The sequence below is a fragment of the Mycotypha africana genome (genome assembly GCF_025528875.1).
Source record: "Mycotypha africana strain NRRL 2978 chromosome Unknown BDF20scaffold_5, whole genome shotgun sequence".
In the NCBI taxonomy this organism is placed as follows: Eukaryota; Fungi; Mucoromycota; class Mucoromycetes; order Mucorales; family Mycotyphaceae; genus Mycotypha; species Mycotypha africana.
In genome coordinates this window covers 1,345,849-1,371,200 of record NW_026515729.1, presented here as the reverse complement: position 1 = coordinate 1,371,200, position 25,352 = coordinate 1,345,849, and the positions used below count along the sequence as shown (strand labels likewise).

General features: G+C 37.8%; 11 protein-coding genes across 11 annotated transcripts; 5 read left to right on the top strand and 6 right to left on the bottom strand.

Moving 5' to 3' along the window:
* Positions 1–126: 126 nt before the first annotated feature.
* Positions 127–1,112, bottom strand: BDF20DRAFT_514757 (ERG2/sigma1 receptor-like protein). Its single transcript, XM_053075639.1, has 2 exons — positions 994–1,112; positions 127–883 (listed from the first exon to the last, which is right to left on the bottom strand). Exon 2 carries the CDS (start codon positions 855–857, stop codon positions 207–209), a length of 651 nt encoding a protein of 216 aa, XP_052936473.1. The 5' UTR covers positions 858–883; positions 994–1,112; the 3' UTR covers positions 127–206.
* BDF20DRAFT_870152 (Dolichyl-phosphate-mannose-protein mannosyltransferase-domain-containing protein) lies at positions 1,016–4,959 on the bottom strand. Its single transcript, XM_053081034.1, has 11 exons — positions 4,715–4,959; positions 4,205–4,588; positions 3,989–4,134; positions 3,812–3,923; positions 3,686–3,736; positions 3,354–3,619; positions 3,170–3,265; positions 2,891–3,098; positions 2,555–2,793; positions 2,128–2,487; positions 1,016–2,048 (listed from the first exon to the last, which is right to left on the bottom strand). The coding sequence occupies exons 2-11, from the start codon at positions 4,561–4,563 to the stop codon at positions 1,258–1,260; spliced, it is 2,628 nt and encodes an 875-aa protein (XP_052936472.1). The 5' UTR covers positions 4,564–4,588; positions 4,715–4,959; the 3' UTR covers positions 1,016–1,257.
* BDF20DRAFT_870149 (Golgi phosphoprotein 3-domain-containing protein) lies at positions 4,942–7,045 on the top strand. The gene is made up of 4 exons (XM_053081033.1): positions 4,942–5,635; positions 5,741–5,987; positions 6,070–6,557; positions 6,641–7,045. The coding sequence occupies exons 1-4, from the start codon at positions 5,432–5,434 to the stop codon at positions 6,644–6,646; spliced, it is 945 nt and encodes a 314-aa protein (XP_052936471.1). The 5' UTR covers positions 4,942–5,431; the 3' UTR covers positions 6,647–7,045.
* A 34-nt stretch (positions 7,046–7,079) lies between these two features.
* Positions 7,080–9,918, top strand: BDF20DRAFT_514865 (diphthamide biosynthesis protein 2). The gene is made up of 10 exons (XM_053075640.1): positions 7,080–7,491; positions 7,570–8,071; positions 8,151–8,224; positions 8,315–8,382; positions 8,455–8,624; positions 8,707–8,759; positions 8,826–8,913; positions 8,998–9,103; positions 9,178–9,270; positions 9,344–9,918. The coding sequence occupies exons 1-10, from the start codon at positions 7,139–7,141 to the stop codon at positions 9,481–9,483; spliced, it is 1,647 nt and encodes a 548-aa protein (XP_052936470.1). The 5' UTR covers positions 7,080–7,138; the 3' UTR covers positions 9,484–9,918.
* A 98-nt stretch (positions 9,919–10,016) lies between these two features.
* On the bottom strand, positions 10,017–11,868 carry BDF20DRAFT_870140 (serine protease). The gene is made up of 2 exons (XM_053081032.1): positions 11,201–11,868; positions 10,017–11,045 (listed from the first exon to the last, which is right to left on the bottom strand). Exons 1-2 carry the CDS (start codon positions 11,830–11,832, stop codon positions 10,379–10,381), a joined length of 1,299 nt encoding a protein of 432 aa, XP_052936469.1. The 5' UTR covers positions 11,833–11,868; the 3' UTR covers positions 10,017–10,378.
* A 58-nt stretch (positions 11,869–11,926) lies between these two features.
* BDF20DRAFT_870137 (small nuclear RNA activating complex, subunit SNAP43-domain-containing protein) lies at positions 11,927–13,541 on the bottom strand. Its single transcript, XM_053081031.1, has 6 exons — positions 13,349–13,541; positions 13,149–13,278; positions 12,969–13,082; positions 12,728–12,902; positions 12,559–12,610; positions 11,927–12,465 (listed from the first exon to the last, which is right to left on the bottom strand). Exons 1-6 carry the CDS (start codon positions 13,496–13,498, stop codon positions 12,166–12,168), a joined length of 921 nt encoding a protein of 306 aa, XP_052936468.1. The 5' UTR covers positions 13,499–13,541; the 3' UTR covers positions 11,927–12,165.
* Positions 13,542–13,985: 444 nt separating this feature from the next.
* BDF20DRAFT_513600 (synaptobrevin-domain-containing protein) lies at positions 13,986–15,113 on the top strand. The gene is made up of 5 exons (XM_053075636.1): positions 13,986–14,094; positions 14,196–14,259; positions 14,362–14,729; positions 14,814–14,870; positions 14,947–15,113. The coding sequence occupies exons 2-5, from the start codon at positions 14,247–14,249 to the stop codon at positions 15,004–15,006; spliced, it is 498 nt and encodes a 165-aa protein (XP_052936467.1). The 5' UTR covers positions 13,986–14,094; positions 14,196–14,246; the 3' UTR covers positions 15,007–15,113.
* A 122-nt stretch (positions 15,114–15,235) lies between these two features.
* BDF20DRAFT_806124 (ankyrin repeat-containing domain protein) lies at positions 15,236–16,339 on the bottom strand (the record flags this gene model as incomplete). The annotated part of the gene is made up of 3 exons (XM_053076514.1): positions 15,236–15,658; positions 15,716–15,859; positions 15,950–16,339. Coding segments are annotated over 3 exons (957 nt in total), but the record flags the coding sequence as incomplete, so codon positions are not given.
* A 2,861-nt stretch (positions 16,340–19,200) lies between these two features.
* BDF20DRAFT_913085 (kinase-like domain-containing protein) lies at positions 19,201–21,051 on the top strand (the record flags this gene model as incomplete). The annotated part of the gene is made up of 4 exons (XM_053084027.1): positions 19,201–19,450; positions 19,541–20,211; positions 20,311–20,603; positions 20,685–21,051. The coding sequence occupies 4 exons, from the start codon at positions 19,201–19,203 to the stop codon at positions 21,049–21,051; spliced, it is 1,581 nt and encodes a 526-aa protein (XP_052936465.1).
* A 539-nt stretch (positions 21,052–21,590) lies between these two features.
* Positions 21,591–23,566, top strand: BDF20DRAFT_913084 (T-complex protein 1 subunit alpha; the record flags this gene model as incomplete). Its single annotated transcript, XM_053084026.1, has 4 exons — positions 21,591–21,669; positions 21,771–21,856; positions 21,947–22,284; positions 22,399–23,566. 4 exons carry the CDS (start codon positions 21,591–21,593, stop codon positions 23,564–23,566), a joined length of 1,671 nt encoding a protein of 556 aa, XP_052936464.1.
* Positions 23,567–23,680: 114 nt separating this feature from the next.
* Positions 23,681–25,345, bottom strand: BDF20DRAFT_511939 (uncharacterized protein). Its single transcript, XM_053075635.1, has 4 exons — positions 25,289–25,345; positions 24,728–25,166; positions 24,313–24,630; positions 23,681–24,234 (listed from the first exon to the last, which is right to left on the bottom strand). Exons 2-4 carry the CDS (start codon positions 25,068–25,070, stop codon positions 23,795–23,797), a joined length of 1,101 nt encoding a protein of 366 aa, XP_052936463.1. The 5' UTR covers positions 25,071–25,166; positions 25,289–25,345; the 3' UTR covers positions 23,681–23,794.
* Positions 25,346–25,352: the final 7 nt, after the last annotated feature.

The following is a 25,352-nucleotide window of genomic DNA, read 5'->3' as shown; positions in this document are numbered from 1 at the left end:
ATTTCTGAGAATTCTCAATCGTTGGCTTTGAAATTCTAAACATCATGCGCGAATAGTAAATGAGTGCTATTAAACTCGTACGAGCAGGTACTTTTTTTTTATTTGATTTACATATACACTATGCTTATAAGAATTAATAAGATTAGCTAGACTATTATATGGGATGTATATAAGTATTAGATTATCGTATTGGCTGATAAATATTTCTAAATCTTTCCTTGAATAAGTTCACGAATAAGGCATCCACCATACATACGGAAGGTATGGAAAAGAGAAATGAAGTCAACAGTGGAAAAAATCATATCAGATAAACCAAAGTGCAACATAGTAGGGATCCAACCACGAGCGTATTCAAGAGCCCATGCATGCTCAGGAATCTTATAATGTTGGGCTTGGCCTCTAGCCAAAAGATGCATTTCACCAGGCTTATAAACGGTTCTCTTGAGATCGCCAGGATTAGCAGCCCATTGTTCGCCTTCAAGAATAATAAAGTAATCATCACAGAGGTAACGGCCAGTATGTCCTTCTGTGCCAACAGGTGTACCGAAAATAATGACATATTCTGTAATTGAAGCGTGCAAGATCCACATAGTACCCATAGCACCGCCTGCATTGTTGAATACCCAATCTTGTTTAACTGAGATGTGGCCAGGATATTTCTTTTCTAAGTCATAAGCGACATTTTGAATCATCAAATTGGTATCATTTTTGTAGAGTTCAATGTTCTTCTGGGCGATTTCTTGAAGGACGTTCTGATCAAAAATAAAGAAACGTTCTCTATTACGATCTAATCCCACAAATATAGCGGCTAATAGAGTGAAAATAGTCAATATCTTGACAAGGCAACTGGCGGCCATAATGATGAATCCAAAGTGCTCCTGAGCTGAAGGAAAGAAGGAAAAGTTTAAAGAAAGCAATCAGAAAATTTTTATGAATGAGGAAGTTTAGCGGAGTTGTAACTGCTGACGATAGCACCTGCAAGTGCATCCGTACCCCTTTTTCATAAATGTTACTGAGTCTCAATTCAGTGGATAATAAGCTTCTTCAGGAAAACTTTGAGCCTACTGTTTAACAGAAACTTACGGATTGTATTGTTACTGTACTTGTCCAATGTCATTATGCCAAAATTGGTTTCCGTCCTTTTATGACTAATATATGGTAATCACAACGGAATCCTTAGAATATCATAAATATGTTACGAGGAGGAGGGGGAAAATTTATCCAATTAATGCAGTGTTCTTATTGTTTTAAGGTATATTAATCGTCATCCTCCATCAAAGCATCCTGTTCAATAATACTATTCAGGTCTTGTCGAATCCTATTGGCCTCCTCCTCCTTTGTTTGCTTTATATGTTTGGCTTGCTTCTTTAGCCCTTCCTCTAATTTAACTTTTTCTGCAGCCTTATCTTGTCTTTGCAACACACTGTTCGTAACGTCAAATGCCCACTGTGCAGCTTCTTCAAGAGAAATAACCTCTGTAGGAAAAACGCGGTCGTAACGCAAAGTACCTGTAGCTATATCGGCCTCTTGGCTAAAGGATTCCTCTTTCAGTGAGTTAATTATTTTGTCTGCTTCTTCATCCTCGTCATCTTTGTATTGGATTGATTCTGTGCGACTATCAGCCAGCCCCACATTAACGGTCTTAACAGCAGAAGAAGCTGTATCACTGTTACGTACATCCACATCAACCGTAACAAAAGGTGACGATGTGAAATTTAGACAATCGATATTGAGGCCAGAAGCTTCATATCGTAGTCGACGCCAAATGGTATTTCCATAGGTTAACCCAGACAATCGGTTATAATTGACATAAGATAATACTACGATGAAGAACACAATAGAACGGAGAGCAAAATTGGATAAACGGAAGGTGCAAGCCTCGAAAATGATAGCCGTTAAGCCAATACCGCAATATACGACGCCGGAAATGTCGGACATAATAAGTGAATAGAGTGGTAAAGTTTTCACGAGGAGAATGTGAACCAGTAGAGCAGGATAGAAAAATGAAACTGATTTTGTGTAATGTTCATCCAGTAGCGAATCGTTGCCTTTTGAACGAGAAAGTTTTGTTTAGATCTGCATTGGCCACCTTGATTTTTCTCCGAAAAACAACAATGCTGAGTTTACCTGTAGAGTGTATCCGTGGAAATAAATGTGTGAGTGTAACTTGACAGTGACTGAAGATAGCATTAAAGCTGAAGTAAGACACATATGTTGGCATAGATAACAGAATGATGCGCTGTACAACTGTATTAAGAATGAAGTACACAGCATGACCATATAATTCATTCCAGAACTTCAATCCATCACTCTTGAAAAGCCATTGGCTGGGAACGTCTTCCTGACGATGTTGGGACTTAGGAGCCTCGGTAGCGGACGTGCCAGTTTGTAAATGATTATATACCGCATGCCACATCAAATTGTGAACTTTTTTAAATTTTTCAGACAATGAGATATCCTGATAACTGATGTAGTCTGTACTTTCCGCTATGAATGTAAAACAAATGTCAGTATGATGGAACACCCATATTTGGCATATAAATTGTCATCATACACTTTTTGTTGTTAGCTATTTCCACTATCCAAGCTGGTATATTGTTAGCACGGGTAGACATGCATCTAACTTCTTTTTGGTTCCCGCCGGAAATGTACCATGTATCATGGGAAATCTGAATGCAACCACGAAGATGTTGAAGACGGAATTTTTGATTCAGAGCTTTCCATGTTAGTTTCGGCTTGTTGTCCTCTATTAAATTTCGAAGAGTGCAATAATCGTTCTTGTCTATAATAAATCTATCTCCATATGCAGTATTTGGTATTACGAAAATATCCGTATCGATATCCCGTCCTTCTTTTTTCTGACACAATTGTCTTTGTAAACAACACTTACTTTACTTCACTGTGTCCATTTTCACCAGTTAATTGCGGGCGCACGTCGTGAAAATAGAGCTTAGGACTTGAAGCGAAGTGCTCTAAACGAACTTGATCACCATCACAAACATACTCAATAGATTGCGAGGAGTTCCATCTTCGGTTTGCTTCGTGTACTGTCCAGAGATGATTGATGTCAGAGTATGGATACACTGTTACTTCTTGCTCTATTCAATGAACGAGCAACAGACAGTCAGACTCAATTTTAACGACGTGTTGAACTTTATATATTATTTACGAGTACTGTCTTCAGTAGTTGCTCTGTTATGCAATGGAAGATATCCACCAACTGGATCAACATGTCGAATAAGAATTTGTGAACCGTATGCAATATCTGTAATACATCCAACAGAGTGCCATAGCCTAAATATGTGAGTAACTTAAGCAATTTGTCAAGCAATCAGTTCTTCATGTATACACACCTGTCTGGCTAGGTCCGCTGAACGAATGCTTTAGTTGTGGGCTTAGTAACAAATCATGGTCACTTGCATTCCCAAGAACATTAAAATAGATCTTGAAAATAGCACCGTATACAATGGCAGGGAGGAAACCAATCATGAAAGCTTTTATGCAAAAGTGTTTGACGACATGCTCCACATTATTTCGCCGGTCGCAAAGCTTTTGCCAAGTATCTGTAAGATGAGCCACCCATATTACACCCAAAGCAAATATACCTGTCCATTTCGTACTGAAATGGCACAAATTAGTTAAGGAAGGTTTCAAGACAAAGAAACATACAAGTTGTTGGATCTACCTAATCCCACAGCCGAGACATAGTCCAGCAAAAATAGGCCATAGGAGAGAGCTGATATTGACAAATGTGTCAATTAGCATATCATTACATTAGCAGCTTGATGATAAGCCGCATTTTACTTGTTACCTTTGATTAGTGTATGTATAACTCTTCGTCCAGAAAAAAAAAGCTAACACACCAAAAATCGCAGTGTAATTATCAGGCGTTACATATCTCGATTGTGCAATCATTCCATTTTCTTTCAATCGAAGAGACGTATGAGCAGAGTTTAGAATAAGTAATCCAACCAATTTTTGGTTTTACCAAATAATATTAATGAGGCTGCTAACGTAGCCGTTGTACGAGAATGATTCATGTTACGGAGGGTTAAATAACAGAGAGGAACCGTGGATGACCCTAAAATGGCTGATGCAGTTCGCAATGTAATTAGAGGGATTTCTGAAGAGGACCTTGTCGAATGAAATTGAAAAACGTTAAATAAAGCAAACATCACACAGGGTAAAGTCTTCAGTAACTTACTGCCGAGCATATAACAAGTCTTCTGTTCCTTGAAAACCTGTTAAACTAGCCAATGTAGGTAAAAGAAGGCCAGCCAACGGTAGGAACCTTCCAATAAATAATTTTCTGGATATGTACCCATTAATTTGTCTTGTCATTTCTAATTCAACATCTGTTATTGAAGCTGGTAGTCCGAGGTTTAAGATAAACAAGTATAGGCTTAATCCTGTCAATAATGTTAGAGATAATCTCTCTTCGAACGTGTTTGTCAGGCGCGTTACTTTTGGCAAAGTAATTGCGTTTTCCCGATCACTGTTGCATACAGCTTTGTTATGGTTATTCAGAGTAAGCTCTTTATATGGCCTTTCAAATAGTTTCATTGTCTCAGTAGCTGATTTTATTTGGCTACAAGTAACAATTGACGAAAGAAGGGAAGCCAAGCGAAAGGATGAGGACAGGGATAAGAATGTTTAAATTTTGAAATATTTGAATAAAGTTTGTAATGATGCATATTCTGTCCTTTTACTGTACATGAGAGAGAACTATAAACGCATTTTATTGAGACCCACCACATGATTTTTAAGTCACCGTTCAGTTCATATTGAATATGAAGAAATTCAAAATCTGTGCCTTAGAATGTTACAGAAAAGGAAAGGAAAAAGGTTTGGGGGAAAACGCCAGATTTGACGGAGTTAAGTGTAAAGGACATTCATTTGGTAAAAACCAGGAAATTGGCAAAGCTCCTTCGCTTAACTAAAGTTTAGCCTTGAGCTGAGCCTTCCAAACTGTCAAGGTAATATAGATAAGGTTATACAATGCGTCCTCGTTTGCGTATAATAGCTTGTAAGTGAAGTCGATTCGAAATAGCAAGGAAGCTGAGTAAATACGAAGCACATAGATTGCTAAAGTACTATTTGAAACACTTCATTTCATTGTACGAACTGTAACAAATATATCTATAACAGCTTGTTTAATACTAACTATTTTTGTAAGAAGAGAGCAAGCACTCTTCTACCGTCATTCATGAAAAGAACGTTTATTCTTCCTGAACTATTGCTTTTTATGTACTTTTTTTTTCACGTCACAAAATCCGCTTTACATTTTGGGGATTTGAAGTTCTGGGATATATGTTGAGGTGTGTAGCGGCTGTCTTCTACTTAATACTTTTTAGGGTTTTTGACTAATTTAGTTACTCCAATCTCAGTTATATCTATTATTCGATAAATAGTATTCAGAACGACTTTAACAATGTCCACAGTTACAAGAAGAAGAGTCGGGGGACAGAGCAGTAATTCAGAAGATGAACATCATACCAGCACAGAACCTGTGAGGAATAGTCCGATCCCAGATAAAAAAATTGCTTACGACCCTCGAGATATAGATGAAAGCAAATCGACACCTAAATTAACACTAATGGAAGAAGTTTTACTACTTGGTCTTAAAGATAAACAAGTAAATTAGCATTTCATCCATCTTTTTCTCTTGACATTTTCATCTGCTGCTGGAAGAAGCTCATGCCTACGTATTATACTTGGAAATGGTTATACTCTTTGTTAGGGATATCTCTCGTTCTGGAATGATAGTATCAGCTACGCACTACGCGGTTGCATTGTGATTGAATTAGCTTTGAGAGGCAGAATTGCCATGGTCAGAGATGCTAATCGCCGAAGATATCCGCTTGCAGATAGATATATTGAGGTAGTCAACGAAAATTTGACAGGTGAAGTTCTTTTGGACGAAGCATTGAAGATGATGAAGACAAGTGAGAAGATGAGTGTTTCCACTTGGATTGATTTAATGAGTGGTAAAATTTGACGCATTGTCCTTACAGTTTATATGATCCAATGTGCTTAAGTATGACATATATTTTTCCTTTCATTTCACAGGCGAGACCTGGAATGTGATGAAGATTGGATATCAACTTAAACAAGTTCGAGAACGTTTAGCTAAAGGGCTAGTTGATAAAGGTGTGCTTCGAACAGAAAAGCGCAACTTTTTGTTATTTGATATGGCCACACATCCTGTAGCAGATCCTGCCGTAAAAGAAGAGATTATTAAAAGAGTATGCACCATGTTGGTAACCCGTGTATCTCCAGCAGCTGTTGATGCCCAATCAGATGTACCTCACGCCTATGTTAGAACAGTCAGTATGATTTGCTCAGCGTACGCTGCTAATGTTTTAGAAAATGCGTTACTGTATCTTCAGCCTGACCTCAGAGAACAAGCATTCAACAAAGTCGATGAATTAATGAACGATTATTCATCATGGCCGTTTACAGGAAGTAATAGTAAGGTTGAAATACCCTCCGGGACAGAACTTTCTTTGGAAGTTGTAGCTGGTGTCATCAATGTCCTGGCAAAGATGGATGCAATCGTAAGTTATTCGAAGATGTGGGGTTTTAAGCGATTTAGCATATCTAACTTTTTTTTTTCTTTTGTATTTTGCAAAAAATTTAGTTGTAAACTAGACTTCTGCTTCTCTCCAACTCTTTATCATAATATCTCTATTCACAACAACAAGCACATTGTCATATATACACTTAAATCGCGCTCTAAAAGACAATATGTGTCGTATTATATGGACTTGAACCCTTCCATTTTTATTTTTTTTTTGGTTTTTTACAGTTCAGACACAATCTAACAATACATACTCTGCATTAATTTAGATATTATTACGGGTTATAAATGTGTAGTTTCGCAAACAATATATATATACTTAGTTTATTGTGGCCGTTCTAGTGATGATGAATATTCATTGTGAATTGTTCACTATAAGAAACCATGGCCTTACTGACTCCAACTTTGTTGGGAGCATTAAAAATCAATTCATGCGAGAAGTAAAAAAACTTGAGAAGTCACTTGAATTTGGATAGGATTAAAAAAAAAAAACTTTGATCTCCACAGCTGAGTAAGATTTTTTTCTTTTACACTTACATTGATATAGACAGTAGTAATATGGGCGCGCCTGCAGCTAACGGACCAACAGCGTTTTCTGATGATGGAAGAGCTGTTATTGAAAGACAACTCCATACTCACAGTGAAAAGCATGACGATATTTCTGAACTCTACGAACTCGAGCGTACAGTCGCTGCTATAAAGGATGGTGCTTACAAACGTATCGCCTTACAGTTTCCCGACGAACTACTAGCAGACTCTGCTGCTGTCTCTGAGGAATTAGCTAAACGAACTGGACAAAATGTATTTGTTCTAGCTGACACTTCTTACGGTAGTTGTTGTGTTGATGAGGTAGCTGCTGATCATGTCAGTGCAGATCTTATTGTCCATTATGGTAGATCTTGCTTGAGCCCGTAAGTGTGTGTATTAAAGCACTCAGCATTGAAGAAAAAAAAAGTCTTACACCAGGATTGGGATCAATATATCGATAGTACTTCACGTATCCCCGTTCTCTACGTTTTTATGCAACAACGACTTGATATAGATCATTGTAAGGACGAATTTGCAAAGCTCTTTCCCGATAAGGATCAAGCTGTCATTGTTATGTGTGACGTGGAGTATTCATACGCAGTAGAAGATTTGACTGCTCAACTGTCAAAAGAATATAAGCATATTATCCCAACTGTTATTCAAACTGAAAACAATTTACAATGCACTCTACCAAGAAATCGGACGGAAGGTGATGATGAAGAAGAGCAACAAAAAAATGCTTCAGCTGACAATGATGAACCTGTGTATACTTACGGTGCTGAGATACAGAATTTGGCACCCATTGAATTTGCTGATATTGAGCATCTTAACTCACAAAAGAAAAAGGGAGGCCGTTATTTTGTTTTACCAGAAAACGTCCCTATTGAAGATTGTTCTATCTTTTTCATTGGTAAAGAAAGCTTGACGTTGACAAATATAATGATGGTGCATAATCAGTGTCCTGTATGTATGATGCACAATGCTTCTAAAAACTTTCTTATTTACGGCGACTAACAGTTTATACTCTTTTCCAAACAAAAAGGTTTACACGTACAATCCAAAGACAAAAGAAGCCAGAAAAGAATCTGTCCAGGTGAATAGGATGCTCATGAGAAGGTAAAATAAGCAAGATGTGTGCATACAAGATACTGTTTCAATTGTCAATTGACACCCTCCCCCACCTCTTGTATGCCATTGTTGTTATAGATATTTCTTAGTTCAGAAGGCGAAAGATGCTAATACGTTTGGTATTGTTGTTGGTACCCTTGGTGTTGGTAGGTGTTGCCTGTTGTATTGTTGCAATATTTTTTCTGTTTTTACTGAATGAGTCCTTTGTGAATTTGCAGCCTCATATCTCAATATCATTGAACACGTAAAGAAAGTGATTAAAGCAGCAGGCCGCAAGTCATACTTTTTTGTTATGGGCAAACTGAATATAGAAAAGATGGCCAATTTTATGGAAATCGACTGTTTCGTTCTAGTAGCTTGTCCTGAAAATAGTTTAGTTGACTCAAAGGTACGGCGAACAGGATTAGTAATGGTATGAATGACGAAGGACACCCTCAAATTGATTCCTGTATCTTCTTTTTTTTTTGTAGGAATTTTATCGCCCGATTGTCACACCTTTCGAATTGGAGCTTGCTCTGATAAGGTACGAAATCAACCCAACGATTGCTGTTGCAATATGAATCTTAACTTTTTTAAATTCTATTTCGAGCAGAGGCAAGGAATGGACTGGCGATTACGAAACGGATTTCTCCAAGCTTCTTCCACAGTTACGAACAGATGACTTTACCTATGATGAAGTATAAAACGGTTCCATTCGGACTATATTATGAATGTGTTGGCTTCAGTTTTTTTTGATTAACCATCAATATGCTTGTCCTTAGGAACGTGAATATGATGGATCTAGCGATGAAGAAGCCCATTTCTCTATGGTGACTGGTCAGTACATATCAAGGCCATTAAGCTATGCTTTGAGACATAAAGAAACTGGTAAAGTTGAAGGTTTTTTCAGTGGATGCTACCAAAACTACGACCATTCTATAGATTAACACTACTTGCATTAGACTCTTCCGGAGAAGCCCTTACTAGTAAACTTACTGATTTGACCCTGAGAAACAAGGAAACAAGTATTTCTGTTTTATTGAACAGTACAGCAGGTGAGTAAAAGCACACGACCCTCAACAAAGTGTTTTTTTTTTGTGAGGCTAACATACTGTATTCTCTTTGTAGGTGAATACTTGAAAAATAGAACATTTAGGGGTCTGGAGCCTCATATCGGCGAGGATGAAGCAGCAGCGGTACAGGAAGGTCGCTCAGGCATTGCCCGTGGTTATGTTAATGAGAAGAAGACTGAAGAAAATCCAAAATAAATTGTATATAAGACTTCAACATTAGTAGTCCCGTATTATAGTTACATAATTTATTTGTCAAGTCGAAATTATCTTTGATTTTTGATGCTTTATATGTACATAGTTCATCAATAAGTTTTATGATGGAAGAGCTTTGAGCTCATGCTTTCTATTTCTACAAAACAGATAGTACCATGATCATACATCATTGATTTTATGGAACAATGAGTAATAAAAGATTTTACACAATTTTTTTCATTTTGGAGTAAAGAAACCAATGTATTTACTGTAAAATTCGTCAACACTCTATCGCTATGCAAGGTCTACCGATCATTGTGCCTGCAGCACTTCCTTTTTTATTCATTCTCTCTGCTGATTCATTTAAAGAGTTAAAAAAAAAAGCTCAGAATGCGTATGATCTGAGCCGTGTAAAATTACGATCCATCTGCGCAGTCAGTGTATGATGTCTGAAACGTGCAAAGTACCGATAGGAATAAAGTTGCTGCTGTGGTTTCCCATCTGAGATGTTTGCAAGTATGAAGGATGACACACTTTTTTTTTTTTTTTTTTTTTTTTACAGTTGCAGTAAGAAAAATTTCAAAGCAAAATATGCATAATGCATATGTGTCCAGATGGATAAGATTTGCACAACCTCACATTTCACACACTACGTTTAATTACAAGATGCAAATGTAAGAACGTGATAGTGAAGTGGTTTAATTGGAAACAGTGTTTAGTATAATATAGCAAATGTATATGGATAAGGATAATAGTCTTTTCTTGTTTGTACGCAAACAAAGAAAGATGATATGGAGTGGGTAAAGGAGAAACAGAAAAAGACATATATATATATGTATATATAGATATTTATATAGGATCATACTACATTTTCACTTCCTTTGGTACTTTATAATAGTTATTGTTCGAAGCCGTTGTAAATGAGAAGGTTCGGTGTCTTGGGAGGAAGATCTTTGAGTGCGTTTCTTGTGCTTAACTCGAGGATTTGTTTCTTGATATCTTGGGGTTTTGTATCTTCAGGTGCCATGGATAAAAGATACGCAGCCAAACCTGCAACATGAGGAGAAGCCATGGATGTACCGGAAATAGTGTTGGTAGCATGATCATTGGTATTCCAAACAGATTCAATATTCAAACCAGGAGCAAAGACATCGACACACTCACCATAGTTGGAGAAATAAGCTCTTTCATCGAAAATGGTACTAGCACCGACGGTGATAGCCTTTTGGGCACGAGCAGGAGAATAGTTACAGGCATCCTTATTATCGTTACCAGCTGCTACGGCAAAGACAAGACCGGCTTCGACAGCGCCATTGACAGTGGCATCCAAAGAGGGTGATTTACCACCACCCAAACTCATATTAGCGGCTGATCCCTTGAACTTCTTGCCATTCTTTTGAGCTTGCGCCTTTTCTTTAAGGTATTCACCTGTTGCCCAATCTACGCCTTTAACGACATCTGACATACTACCACTGCCGTTGGATGATAAAACCTTGACGGCAACAGGGATAGCTTTCTTTGCCACACCGTATTTCTTACCAGCAATGGTACCTGCACAATGAGAACTACATAGGGAAAAAGAAAACGAGGCAAATAGGGATGTTTTTAGCGACACAAGACGATAGAAAGATGTCTTCGTTTCAGCCTTTGATTTAGGTTTTTCTTTTTTTATAAAAGTGAAAGGGGAAGGGGGGAGGAAAACTTTCTTTGATAGCTTTACCCGTGACCATTGCCATCGACGTCCTCATCATTCTTTGGTATCGTTTTGCCCCAAATTGCTCTTCCTTCAAAATCAACATGCTTGACATTAATACCCGTATCAATGACGTAAACCTTCACACCTTCACCAGCGGAACTTTTATCATAGTTGTATTTGTTAAAGTTACGTAAAGAGAGCCGGTCACGAGTAGAGATACGGGCCAAACCCCAAGGAGCGCCTCGTTGCAATTCACTGGCATAGACAACAGAATCTTCTTCTACGTAGGCGACTTCATCGGACTGACGAATGGCCTCCAACACCTTTTGATCGAATTTACCGGAATAACCCTTGAAATTGGGCATATCGTAGACATGGTTGATGCCTATATCTTCTGTCTCTGACAGATAATCCGCTCTGTTAAAGGATTGACCTGCTGCTAACGCACTAATCCATTCAGCGTGGTCGCCGATTTGGGTTGCTGATAAGCTTTCTTTTAACACAACAATGTAAGAACCCCGGACGGCTTCTGTTTCAATGGGTGTATAAAGGGGAGCCACTGACTCGCCTTCGGAAAATGAAGTAGGGTTCATCATAGGAACAGCAGAGGCATAACCTGCCATGAGCAAAGCAGTGGTCAGAATGGAGAATCTCATAATGTCGAAAGTTATAAGGCGCAAAAAAAAAAAAAAAAAAAAAAAAATAATAAAAAAGTAAAAGAAACAAAAACAAAAAAAGGAAAGAAAAACCCAAAAGAAGCGGCTTTAATGAGTTTTCCAAACTGTACTCACAAACAAATTTTATGCTAATTTCAAAACCCACACACACACACATAAAGAGTAACTCTTTCTAACTGTGTAAAAACAATAATGAAAACCAATCAAAAACCAAATTGACGTCATTTTTAACAGGTTTATCTTTACACTTTTCTGAAAGATCAACTGATCACACTCTAGCTGTTTTCACTATTCTCAGCTATATAGATCATGTTAGAACGACGATTTCTTCTCTTGTAGTCTTCTTCTTTTCGTATTCAACATTTGCTGCCCTGTTCTTGTTATACGTTTCAGTATTTCAGTTTCATTCTGCGCGATGTCACTGTTTAAAAGAACTTTTCTTAGCAGTTTCGGCCGTTTTTCGTTCACATTGAGTCTTTGTTTAACCAAATGTTGTGTGGCAATCGTTGCTTGAGGCGTGCAAAATAACTCTTCTTTCAATTTTTGATACTGGTTGGCCAAAGTCAGAAATTCATTTTTAAGTCTGCTGCTGTCATCAAAGCAATAATGCAACTTCAAAAAAGGAAGAAAAAGAAAATTTCCAAGTCAGTTTACTAGAAACCCGTTTCGCGTGCAAAAAAAAAAAAGTTCTTTCAACATCATTACTGGGTCATTTTCGATCAATTTTCGTTTAAAGTCTCGTAGTTGGTGCTTAAGACTAGAAAAAAGAAAGTCGTTGATATTGTTAATACACCTTTGCAGTAGAAAAAGAAACACGCCTTTGGACTAAGCCAACACAATTTTCAAGCAAATAGAAGCAAATGAAAAAACTCACTTCATCGATTTTTCAAATTCAACTGTTACTTTCAAATGATGCGTTTCTGGTTCTTGCTCGGCGACATAGCAAAAGGCCTCCATATCTCGCAATTTTTCAAATATTAATGCGGCTTCCGGATGCTTTTCTTTGAGAATAGATTCATAGTAGAATTGAAATAAGGCATTGTATATGTCTGTTTAAAAGAGAAAATATTCAGTTCTTTGCATTCGCATTGCTTCAGGGTAGATGACAGCCTTACCTTTTGTGACACGAATTTTCATCTTGCCCCATACAGAAGGCTGTGAAATATACAGAAAATACAATGAGAATAGCACTGCACATTTTACTGACGGCAATGGACTGGAAAAGTGATCTACGCCAAATCAAAAGATGTGAATCAAATTCCTTTAAAACTTTCAAACAGAGAGGTTGCTCGTACCCAAAAAGCTAGTGAAAAAAGCATTCAAATAACTTTCTCGAAATTCTCTTTTCAAACAAGCAAAATGGACATAGTTGAAATGAAGTTCATTCCATAGATCGTCAAAATCGCTAAAGCTTTGGTTCGGTTTCTATATATACTTTGAAGTTAGTTGAACAAAAGATTATTGACCGATCCATTTTTACAAAAGGGTCATGTACACTAATAAAGTGGTATAGCAGGTACTCGACATCGTCTTCAATGGCTTGACGATCGATCCCCACATTCTTGGCGACGCGGACTAAATTAGCCACCGTGTTGGAAGTTGATGGAAATACGCGGTTTTTGGGTTTGGGGCCTTTTCGATTCATTTTTAAATTAACAGATACGAATTGTGTGGGTGGAAGCCTGAAATCTTTTCTTTTTCTTTTTTTTTTTTTTTCTCTTTTTTTTTTAACTGATCTATGATGGTTGTTGAGAGGCGATAATGGTTTGAAATAATTGGTGGAAAAACTGCAGACTTTCTCATCTGATACAATAGGGAAAGCTTTTTTTTCAATACGTGTTCATCATGATCAATGTTACCTTCATTAAAGAAGTTCTTTTTTTTTTTTTTTTGTCCTTTTAAGGAACTAATTGTCACCATAGCAACCCATAACAATGAGAACTGTCTGACATTCAATGTGTGGAGGGCCATGCTGGATAGAAAGATCCCTTTATTTCGTATTGAAAATGTCTGTAATGCATTTGTTGATTTCTTATCGTTGTTGTTTGGCTCATTTTGTAGACCCGCAATTTTATTCTTTCAAAGAAATTGGGTTATTTCATTTTTATTTTTATTTTTAAACTTTTCTCTTTTTCCCTTCAAGAATAAATTCACAAATGTCAATTATACATGGACTTGTAGCTCATGATACGACCATTGTTGCAGAGTATAAAATAGACGAGACGATCGATAATACAGCAGGTAACCATTGACAAAGGCAACACGACTGTTCTTCCACTGTCAGGAAGGGTCTCTATGTGTATGTGTGTGAGTGTAACACGCTATCTATTCTGCATGTATAGTCGTACAAGCGATCCTTGAAAAGATACCACCCAACAACTCCAAGCTAACTTATGCCTATGACAGGTATAAAAAAAACCAAGCCAACCCACCATTTGACCTTGAAAGGGTGCACTGACGAAATAACCTATTTCTTTTTGGATAGATACCTCTTTCATTACATTTCAGAGGGTGGCATTACTTATTTGTGTATGGCAGATGAGTCCTTTGGTCGGCGTACACCTTTTATTTTCTTGGAGAACATGCAATCGAGGCTTTTATCCAACTATTCACAATCACAGATTTTGGATGCACCACCTTATGGATTACATAGTTTTGGGAACATGATTGAAGAGTTGCTGGGTTACTACAACACACATCAGGAAACGGATAAGCTAAAGCGAGTACAGGGAGAGATTCATCAAGTAAAGGATGTCATGAGTCACAATATTGAACGCGTGCTGGAGAGAGGCGAAAGAATAGACATTTTGGTGGATAGAACAGATAATTTAAATCAACAGGCATTTGCTTTTAAAAAAAGAAGTACTCTGTTAAAGGTAAAAAAAAAAAAAACCATCATTTGAGCAGGCAGAAGAGCTCTTCTACAAGCTTTAACAATTTTTGTGCTTTGTCACCTCTAGCGCACGATGTGGTGGAAGAATACGAAAATAGTCATGTTGATTACTGTCACTTGTGTCGTAAGTTATTCATTGATCCACACTCAAACTGACCAAGAGACGCTGTCTTCTAACGACTCTTATAATTTTGCAAAAGATCATTTTTCTTTTCATTACCGTATTTATCTATGGCAAATCATCGTCTTCAAAGGAATAAAACAGGAGCTGACCCAAGACTTTATTTCTTTCAAAAGCAAGGACAAAAAGTCTTGAAGGAAAGGTTTAAAACGCGAATGACAGTATATGATATTAAAACACACGAATGTCTATTATACGTTGATTAAATGTTTGAAAAGAAGAAATAGCTATATACAGTAGAATAAGGATACCGTGCCAAAATTTCCACCCCCCCCCTTTTTTTTTGAGTGGTTTCAATTAACAGAAGATTTCTTGGCAGCAATAGCAGCAAGTGATTTTAAAGTAAATACAATGGTATGAGCCAATTGGTCACGAAGACCAATCGAGCTTGCTAGTAAAAGCGCTTGTTGAATACAGTCTTTAGAAGTATTCAATGTCAATAATAATGGTATCATGTCTAAAAACCCATGATTAGCAGCATACAAGAAAGATGGATTATAACCACTACTGCATGTAGTAGAGAGAGTATGAGTGCTGGTGGCGGTGGGATCTACTTTGCCTGATGTCACCAATTCTCGTACCATATCAATTTTGCGTTGCTGAACCGCCTTGAGAAGACTTTTAGCTGATACTTTGCACCCTCGCTTGATCAATAAACGTAACATTTCGATACGGTTCCATTCAATCGCTAAATCGATCAAGTCTGGCCTCGTCAGAGGGAGTGATGGAGGCTGTTTCTTTGTCTTTTTTAGCTCGTTGATGGCAGGTGAGCTTTCAATCGTTTCGACGATGCTACAGTGACCATCGTAATCCAACAATAATTGTAGTGTGCTTGTAAGTCCAGTAACAATAGCCATTTCAATTGCACTGCGCTGATCTAGTTTATTCGGTGTCCAAAGTAAGTCTAATTGTTCAGGATTGTTCCTACAAATCTCTTGTGCTCTTTCATTTGTATTTTGAAGGTGACCTTGAAAGTTGTTGTTGCTGTTGTTGTTGTAGCATGATTTCAAAAGAAGTGAGACACATTGTTGATATCCGAAAAGAACAGCTGTGTGGATGGGTAATCGACCTGTATCACAAGCAAATAGATCCACACGCGCTCCTGCCGCCAGTAACAACCTAAGGCATTCCACCTGGTTTGCTTGAACAGCCATATGGACAGGTGTTAATCCTTGGTGGTCGTCAGTCGTCGCGTTAATATCAACCTCTGGGTGAGCCAATAGTAGTGTCACCCCTTCTGAAAACCCTACAGAACACGCCTCATGCAGAGCCGTTGTCTTTCGTGGGCCTGATCGTAAATTGATATCCAAGTGAGCATTGGTGAGCAGACGCTTAACTGCTTCCGTCGATTGTCCGAGACAAGCCCAGTTCAAAAGGGAGCGCTTTAATTGAGCATCGCATAGATTCGGTGTGCTGTGCCGTTGACTCAAATACATGTCCAAACAATGTAAATCAACTTTTTGCTTTTTATTGGTATTGATGATGTTGTTCATTCTGGTGTCCACCGTATCGACCGTTGTGTTTTGGGTATCTTTCATGGTGTCTGCAAAGGTGATAGAGTAAGAACGCTTCCTGTTATTATCCGTAGGATAATGGGGTAGAATCGCATCTTTTTTCGGGAAATAATCAATAGGTGATGTAGGTGGAGTCGGTAAAGCCTGTAGAGTCGCTGGCTCTAACGTACTGGTGTTATAATTTTGCACTTCATTACGCGTGCCAAAATAAACTGTAGAGGATGCGGAGGGTGTATCTTGCTGTTTTTGTGTCGTATTCATGGCTTGCATTTTTGTTAAATTGAGGTGTTTGGTCTAATCAATAAGAAAAGAAAAAGAAAAAGAATAGAAGAAAGGGCGAATATTTCTACACACTTTCTCACTATTGCCTTTGCTCCAGTATAAATAGGTTTTGTCTGAATGTTGAAAAAAGAAAAACCACTTCTTCTTGGCAAGCGTGTACGAATTAAACAAGATGACCGAATTAAAAAATAAAGCAAAAAGATCGACAGCTGGCAACAACAACACGGCAATATTTAAACTCAGAAGCAGATTGGATCCTTGGCAAAATTAAAAAAAAGAGGGTCAGCATATTCAAATCATTGGAAGCACTGTCATTTCGATAGCATTCATTTCTTGGCAAGGTCCAATTCCATGGCAAAATAGACCAAGCTGTATTTCGTTCTATTTGAAAATGGAATAGACTTCTACAGCAAATTAATCATTTAGACCTCCAACGGAAAAGGCTATTAAAGTAGGACGTTTGTGATTTTTGGTTGGTTTCTTTTTTTGTATATTACATAGTAGCAGGCATTCTTGTGCATGGTGTTACAAGTAAAAACATTGTTCGAACTTTTTTTTTTCACAGTGATGAGTCTCCTAATGCTTACCATATAGGTTCTTGATCTTCAGGAACAGGTCACTTTAGGCAAAAAAACTGCAACCGTCCTTGACTTGCGGCAATTAAGAAAGTCAAAAGGTTTACTATAGGAATTGAATAGGAGTACTATTTGTGGTATCTTTCTTATTATGAGGGGTTCACTATCAAATTCGGCTTATTGCATAATGATCACACAGATCTTGTATATCACTGTCAGCTCCTACCTTGGCCCCTGCCAAGACAACCCCCTTCTCTTGGTGAGCCGGCCAATCTGTCCGGGTCAATTTGAAGGAGCAACCGCTTTCCCGTCCCAATATATACTTTACAGAGTACGAGAAAGATCAGTCCTTCTATAACTCAAAAGCAAAAACAAACAAAGATGAAAAAGACGTGAATATGAATATAAGTTATGGTCCGCTATAGAAGATTCTCCATGTCTGTATCAGGACCATCTACTTTTGAATTAAATACAATTTGTGGATTGATGAAGGGTTTTCTGCACGTTTTCTTCAAATTTTTTTTTTCTGCTAGTGATAAAGGTGAATTTGTTATTTCGAACATTGTACAATGACTGTCAATTCAATGGTGTTGCATTTACAGAAGCCCACGGCATAGCATGCAGGATTATGGAATCATAATGCCAGTCAGTCATATCTTATTTTATTTTATTTTTTTTGGGACAACAGCTAAAAATGTCAAGCAAATGTTGAGTGAACAAAAGAAGAAAGAGAAATCACAAATCCCAAAATTGGTCGTAGACACGCAAATTACGAATTTTTCGGTAAATTATTAAAGAGTCAAATGCTGCGTGTTATGCGTAACGCTTTAAAAAATGAAAGGTTAATGAAGTCGACTAAATTACAAAAGAACTAAGAAATACACTTCTGAAATAAAACAGAATGATTAATCAGACTATGCTTTCTGCAGAGTGTCGGAAGACATGCTGTCGTGTTTGATAGGGTGGACTGCCGACTACACTTGTACTGAATGTGAAAGAAATAGGGGGAAACTATCCACTGACAAGATTTTCTTATCCTAAAAGTAAGTCACACCTACATATATATATGTATGTATCATATACACAGAGATATAGATTGACACACTATAATTATGAAAGCACCATGGTAGTGTTAATCATGGTTATCTGTATCAGTATCAGCCCATTCTTTCGCAAAAAGATGAATGGAGTTTGGAAACTTTCCATTGTACACATATCAAAAATTCTATCCTAAGTTTGTATAAAAAATTGAGATTTTTGATGAAAAATGTTTCATTTTCAGGCGTTTAAAGATAGAAAAAAAAAAGTTTAGAGTTTGATTATTCTTTTCTGTCTGTAAAGGGCATACGTCCTATTAGCGCATTTGTTTTCTTTTTGCTTAGCTTTGTTAGTGATGTTTGAGATTAGCACAAGTTCCTTTATCACAGTATACCAGTCTCAGTATAAACGGCCCATTTGCTTTTAGGATCTATTGATCATCTCATGACTCAATAGGACGAAACATCTCCTTTGACGTCAAGTATTGATTAGTCTTGATATGGTGGTGGTGGCCAATGCAAATGTACAGGTCGCTTTAGACGGCCACCAAAAATTTTCTTTTTTACTTTTTGGACAGGTTGACTAAATTTGGAAAATGAAACCTTATCAATTTTGTAAAAAAACACTCATTATTCGCCTGAGTGTCAATTGGAAGGCAATCGCAAATATCTATTGCAGCGCTTGTCATTTAACCGAGCAAAACTGACACTTGGAATTACCAAAAAAAAAAAAAAAAAAAAAAGCGAATAAATATGATTAAGTAAGGTATCCATGACTCTATTTGTATATTTTCTTTTTCTTTTTTTTTTTTTTTTTCTTTTCCTGATTTACAATCAACTTATTTAAAAAATTGTATGCTGTGAGATGTGTACAATATCTATTCCAGCAGTTGGTACACCTATACCCCATCATCACACAGCATCTATATTGACACAGAGTAGCACAGAACTCTTGATGAAATATATGCCAGCACCAGTGTGTCGCTGTTCAAAGCCTGAAAAGAGCAAAGAATCGTCAAAGAATCAAACCACATCAAGCACCTGCAGTAACAGCAAGGAACAGTCAACAGCAATGCCATATATCGAGAAAACAATGCCAAACAAACGGACGTTAGGTATAGATCCCTCTATATAAAGACAAGAGTTACATAATTTGTATTTCAACAAAACCGTTTTAATCAGGTCATATTCAATTACTCCTTTAGATATTGCTGCTCAATCACAAATAAACATGACACCCTATTCCTCTCCTTCAGTATCACCCAAGCCTATCTACACGCATAAATTACCAGACAACTTTTTCACATCAAACTCACCGCCTGCACCCATCTCACCTATTTCCATTTTTGCCTCTAAAACCAATTCGCCTGTATCTTCACCCAATCTTCATCCAGCGTCTCTAAGGAACAGTTTAATAGACTCTCTAGATAGCTTAACCATTACCCCTATCAACGAAACTTGTCCATCGTCAACAACTGCAGCTACCCCACACAGCGTCAACTGCTCATCACCATTATCAAATGACAATAACGCTACTCAAACTGAAAAGCCATACCATCGCAGTACATCAAGGAAACGTCTCTCTTTAGACGACTTTTGCATCAAACAAACAGTCGGCACAGGTTCATCCGCCCGTGTTCATCTCGCTAAAAGCAAAATCAACGGGAAATACTATGCAGTGAAAGCAATTAATAAGAAGGATCTTGTCTCGAGAAGACAAGTTGAACACGTACAAAACGAAAGAGAAATTTTAGGATCCGTCTCTCATCCATTTTTGGTAAGACTTTGGGGAACCTTCCAAACCGAGAGTCATGTATTCTTTGTGATGGATTATGTTCCTGGTGGTGAAGTCTTTCGGAAACTCCGTAAGAAGAAGGTGAGTTTGTTTTTTTCAGTAGTAAATATTATGTCTTTTTTTCAATGGAAGTAAGGAAGAAAATTGTTGGCTGACTTTATTTCTCCCTCCCCCAATCAGAAATTTACAGAAGATGAGGCAAAGTTTTACGCTGCTGAAGTTACTCTTGCCATCGAATATTTGCATAGTTTAGACATTGCTTACAGAGATTTGAAACCTGAAAATATACTTATCGATGCTCGTGGCCATGTCAAGATTACTGATTTCGGTTTTGCAAAGAGAGTAACTGATTTAACATGGACTGTATGTGGTACACCTGATTATTTAGCGCCGGAAATTATCCGTTCACAAGGCTATACTAAGGCAGTAGATTGGTGGAGCCTTGGTATTCTGATCTATGAAATGCTTACAGGGTAATTATACTAAAAAATAAAAAAATAGAACTAAAAGCCCATCCATGGATACTCATCTTTTCTTGTTGAAACGCGGAATAGACATCCACCATTTACAGCAAAAAATCCTGTAGATCAATATCAGAAAATTTTGCTTGGCGAAATAAGTTGGCCAGAGAATATCCTTATTAGTGATGAAGCCAAGGACCTAATACAAAATCTGTTACGCGTAAAGGCTACTGACCGGATTGGTAACCTGAAAAATGGCAGCCAAGATATAAAGAATCACCCTTGGTTTAAATGTTACGATTTCGCAGACGTCTTAGCACGCAAAATTACTCCACCGCATATCCCTGATATCAAGTACGATGGTGATACCCATTGCTTCGACTATTATGAAGAACTTCAATTACCTTACCATATGATGACAACGACAGAACCCTATTGTACGCATTTTGCCAATTTTTAGAGAGAAAAAATTCAATTCTATCTAGACGTTCCTACCACTACTGTAAATACTTTTTTTTTTTCAATATCTCCACAATTTATTTTGCATTTCTCTACTTTTAACAACCCTATTCTATATGATAATGATACATTTGTCCATTAACATGCACTATATAAATATTTATTCACTGGATATGAATTCAACTCTACACCTCCCCGCTCCCCCCTTTTTTTTTGGGTCTATTTCTTGTCACGTGAGGAAACATTCATATATTTCGACCCCCTTGGAAAATGAGTGTGTCCCGATTTTTTGTTCCTTGACGTTCCAACAAAGAGGAAAAGCCACTTTCCTCAGGCCCGCTGAAAGAAGCGAACTGGCTAATTTTCAATTTTCAATTTCCTACGCTGAGAGAAAGGCGTCTTATTCATCATTTGGAACGTACGTGTGTGTGTGTGGAAAAAGGCACCGAAAAATTTGAGATCAACTTCTTTTTCTTTAAATTGAGTGAAGTTCGCAACGTATTTTCTTTTGGCCCTTCTTCTTCTTCAATCTAAAAGCTAATGTATCAAAGAGACCAAAACAGCACTCTATTCTTGGGTGGTGAGCGTACCACTGGTCAAGATGTTCGTTCAAGCAATGGTAAATAGATACTAGCAGATTTGACGCGTTTATTCATATTCTTTAAGTACAGATCAACTCATGTCTTTTTCGTCATCTTGCTTTGTAAAATCGAACAATAGTACTTGCAGCCGCTTCCATCGCTAACATTGTCAAGAGTTCTCTTGGTCCTGTTGGTTTGGATAAGATGTTAGTCGACGAAATTGGTGTAAGTTCTTTTTTCCCCTTTTCCCAGACATTTACAGGAGCTTCAGAGAACTAAAAAAGATTCGACTCACTCACTCATGGCCAATAATAGGATGTCACTATTACTAATGATGGTGCCACTATTCTCCAATTACTCGAAGTAGAACATCCAGCCGGCAAAGTCTTAGTCGAACTTGCTCAACAACAAGACCGTGAAGTGGGTGACGGTACCACTTCTGTTGTCATCATTGCAGCTGAACTATTGAAGCGCGCCAACGAACTTGTGAAGAACAGAATTCATCCCACCACTATTATCACAGGTTATCGATTAGCATCTAAAGAAGCTTGTCGTTTCATTGCCAACGAAATGTCTATCAAGGTAGATACTCTTGGCAAAGAATGTCTCATTAACGCTGCCAAAACTTCCATGAGCTCAAAGATCATTGGAGCGTAAGTTGGGTTTTTTTTTTCTGCTTCTTTTTGTGCATAGAGTTGCGAAACAACATAAAATGTGTATGTTATTAACTTATATTCTCATTCTTGGATAAACATTCATAAATACAGTGATTCCAACTTCTTTGCCAATTTAGCTGTCGAAGCAATGCTGGCTGTTAAAACAACAAATATCCGTGGCGAAAACAAATACCCTGTCAAAGCAGTAAACATTTTAAAAGCACATGGTAAATCTGGCCTTGAGTCTCAGTTTGTGCGTGGCTATGCGCTCAACTGCACTGTTGCTTCACAAGCAATGAAGAAGCAGATCAAGAATGCAAAGATTGCTTGTTTGGACATGAATTTACAGAAAACACGTATGAATCTCGGCGTCAATATTGTTATTGATGATCCCGATAAATTGGAAGATATCCGTAAGAGAGAAATCGACATCACAACTGAACGTATCAAAAAGATTCTGGATACGGGCGCCAATGTCATTTTAACAACGAAGGGTATTGATGATTTATGTCTTAAATTATTCGTCGAAGCTGGTGCTATGGCCGTTCGTCGTTGTAAGAAAGAGGATCTGAAACGAATTGCTAAAGCCACAGGAGCCACATTGATCTCCTCCTTGGCTAATTTGGAAGGCGAGGAAACCTTTGAAGCCGGTTATCTCGGTCAAGCCGAAGAAGTTGTTCAAGAACGCATTTCTGACGATGAATGTATCTTGATAAAGGGAACTAAAATTCAAAACTCTGCCTCTGTTATTCTGCGTGGTGCCAATGATTATATGTTGGATGAAATGGAACGTTCTTTACATGACTCACTTTGCGTCGTTAAAAGAACTCTCGAAAGTAACAGCGTAGTGCCTGGTGGTGGTGCTGTTGAGTCAGCCTTAAGTATATATCTCGAGAATTTTGCTACAAGTTTAGGATCACGTGAACAGTTGGCTATTGCCGAGTTCGCCAATGCCTTGCTTGTTATTCCCAAAACCCTTGCTGTCAATGCTGCGAAGGATTCAACTGAATTGGTTGCCAAACTACGTGCTTATCATAATACAGCTCTTAACGCGGATGCTGATGATCGTAAACGTGCACTCAAGTGGTATGGTCTTGAACTGATCAATGGTAGTGTCCGTGATAATGTCAAGCACGGTGTATTAGAACCAACCATGTCCAAGATAAAATCCTTGAAGAGTGCTGTTGAAGCTGCTATTGCTATTTTAAGAATTGACGATTTCATCAAGGTGGCTCCTGAGCCAAAGGGTAACCCTGAGGATGATGGTCATGGTCATTAAAATCACTTATGTTAAAAAACACACGCCAAAATGAAAAAAAAAAGAAGAAAAAAACATAGAAATAAAAAAAGAGGAAATCCATTCTTTTTGTTTGTAAGAACAATCCATTTTTACATTTTAACCACTACTCAATAAAGCTATCCATACAATTTGTATTTACGTGTACAGGGTATATATTTATTACACTTTTACTTTTTCTTTGTCGCTCTACCCTTCGAAAAGGGTTTTCTAAGAGAAATACTGCAGTTCGATGCCAACGGTTTTGACAGGATTGATATTTTTCAAATCTGCTGTTAACCCTAGACTAAACAGGATGTTTTTAAATCTGCCTTCCCACATAAAAGCTAGTCCCTTCATAAAACCCCATCTAGCTTTTAATAATCCTTCCAGTTTCTCTGTTCTATCGGCCGACAGTGTAATCACGCCTTCATCGATTTCTGTTTCTATTGACGGTGATTTCGTTTTCGTACGGTACTCAAAACCAAATGCTAGATCACTTTCGTAAGAATATATGTTGAAATCAAACCTCGAGCACATTACTGTCTGATCCGATACTTTAGCAGCATAACTTGTTGACATATGACCAACAATTGGATTAAGGGTATAGGTAAAGTCAACGGGTGAGGTTTTTGATGTAGGCAGTGTACGATATCTGATGCCCGTGGATACTAATGAATATTGATTAGTGGAAATTCTTTCGAGCGAGAGATGTCGATAGATAATGGCTCCCTAGACACAAAACTTACATCCTGCACTTTTATCTAAAATGCCGTAATACATCTCTGTACCTATCGACCATTGACCTGTAGAAGTCGGTTGTTTTCCAAAATTGTATAGAGCTCTTAGACCCATAAGCCCATCATCCGTTGTATATGATCCTTCCGAGCACCAGCTGCCCGTGTCATACTGGAGTTGTAATGCCACTTGCGGAGCTACATATGCTCTGGCACTATTGACTGCCGTTATCGAATACTGCATGTTTTCTGAAATTCGTTTCACATACATTGCTTCTAGTCTGGCACCAGGAAAATACATTCGTCCGTACAACAAGTAGTCAGGGTTCACTGAACAAAAAAAAAAGTAAGTAAATGGAATATCAGTTTATCAACCATCAGAACCAAAACAGCAAATCTTTTATCAAAAGAAGAGGTTTCCCCTCACCTCGATAATCTGCTTTGTCAGTCGCTTCTTTTGGTTCTCTAACAACTATTTTAAAGCGATCGATTAAGTCTTGAAAATCTACAGTTGCACTTGTGCCAATATCAAGTGGCCTTGATGTGTACAGGTAACCGATGCTTCCATTTAGTGAAGGCAAGACGTTGAGTGTGTATGATGGTTTGAACTGTGGCGTCGGTAGCTTTGATATGACAAGTGAAAGGCCCCGGGGTGTATGGAAGTCAAGTAGAGCTCGAGACCATGAGCACAGATTAGAATACTGATTTTCCTCATTCCAGTTTGAAGAACGGTAGAACCTCTTCAAACAATATTCCATGAAATCGTTCATTACGCATTTGTTGGTAAAACCGTTAACCACAAAAGAAATAGGGGAAATTTTCAGGTGCTGCTGGAATTTGAAGATATGCGTCGCCTGACTGGATGTCTGTGTTTAAATTAATGACAGACCATCGACTAACAGAAAAGGTTAAAAAAAAAAAAGAAGCATGCAACAAAAATCTATATGGCCCTCTGTTGCTAAGACATTGCAGATATTCGTTTACTTACCGAGTTTTAATCAAGAGAGCATAGGGAGAACACTCTAGTGCATGAAAATAAAAGTATAAAGCTA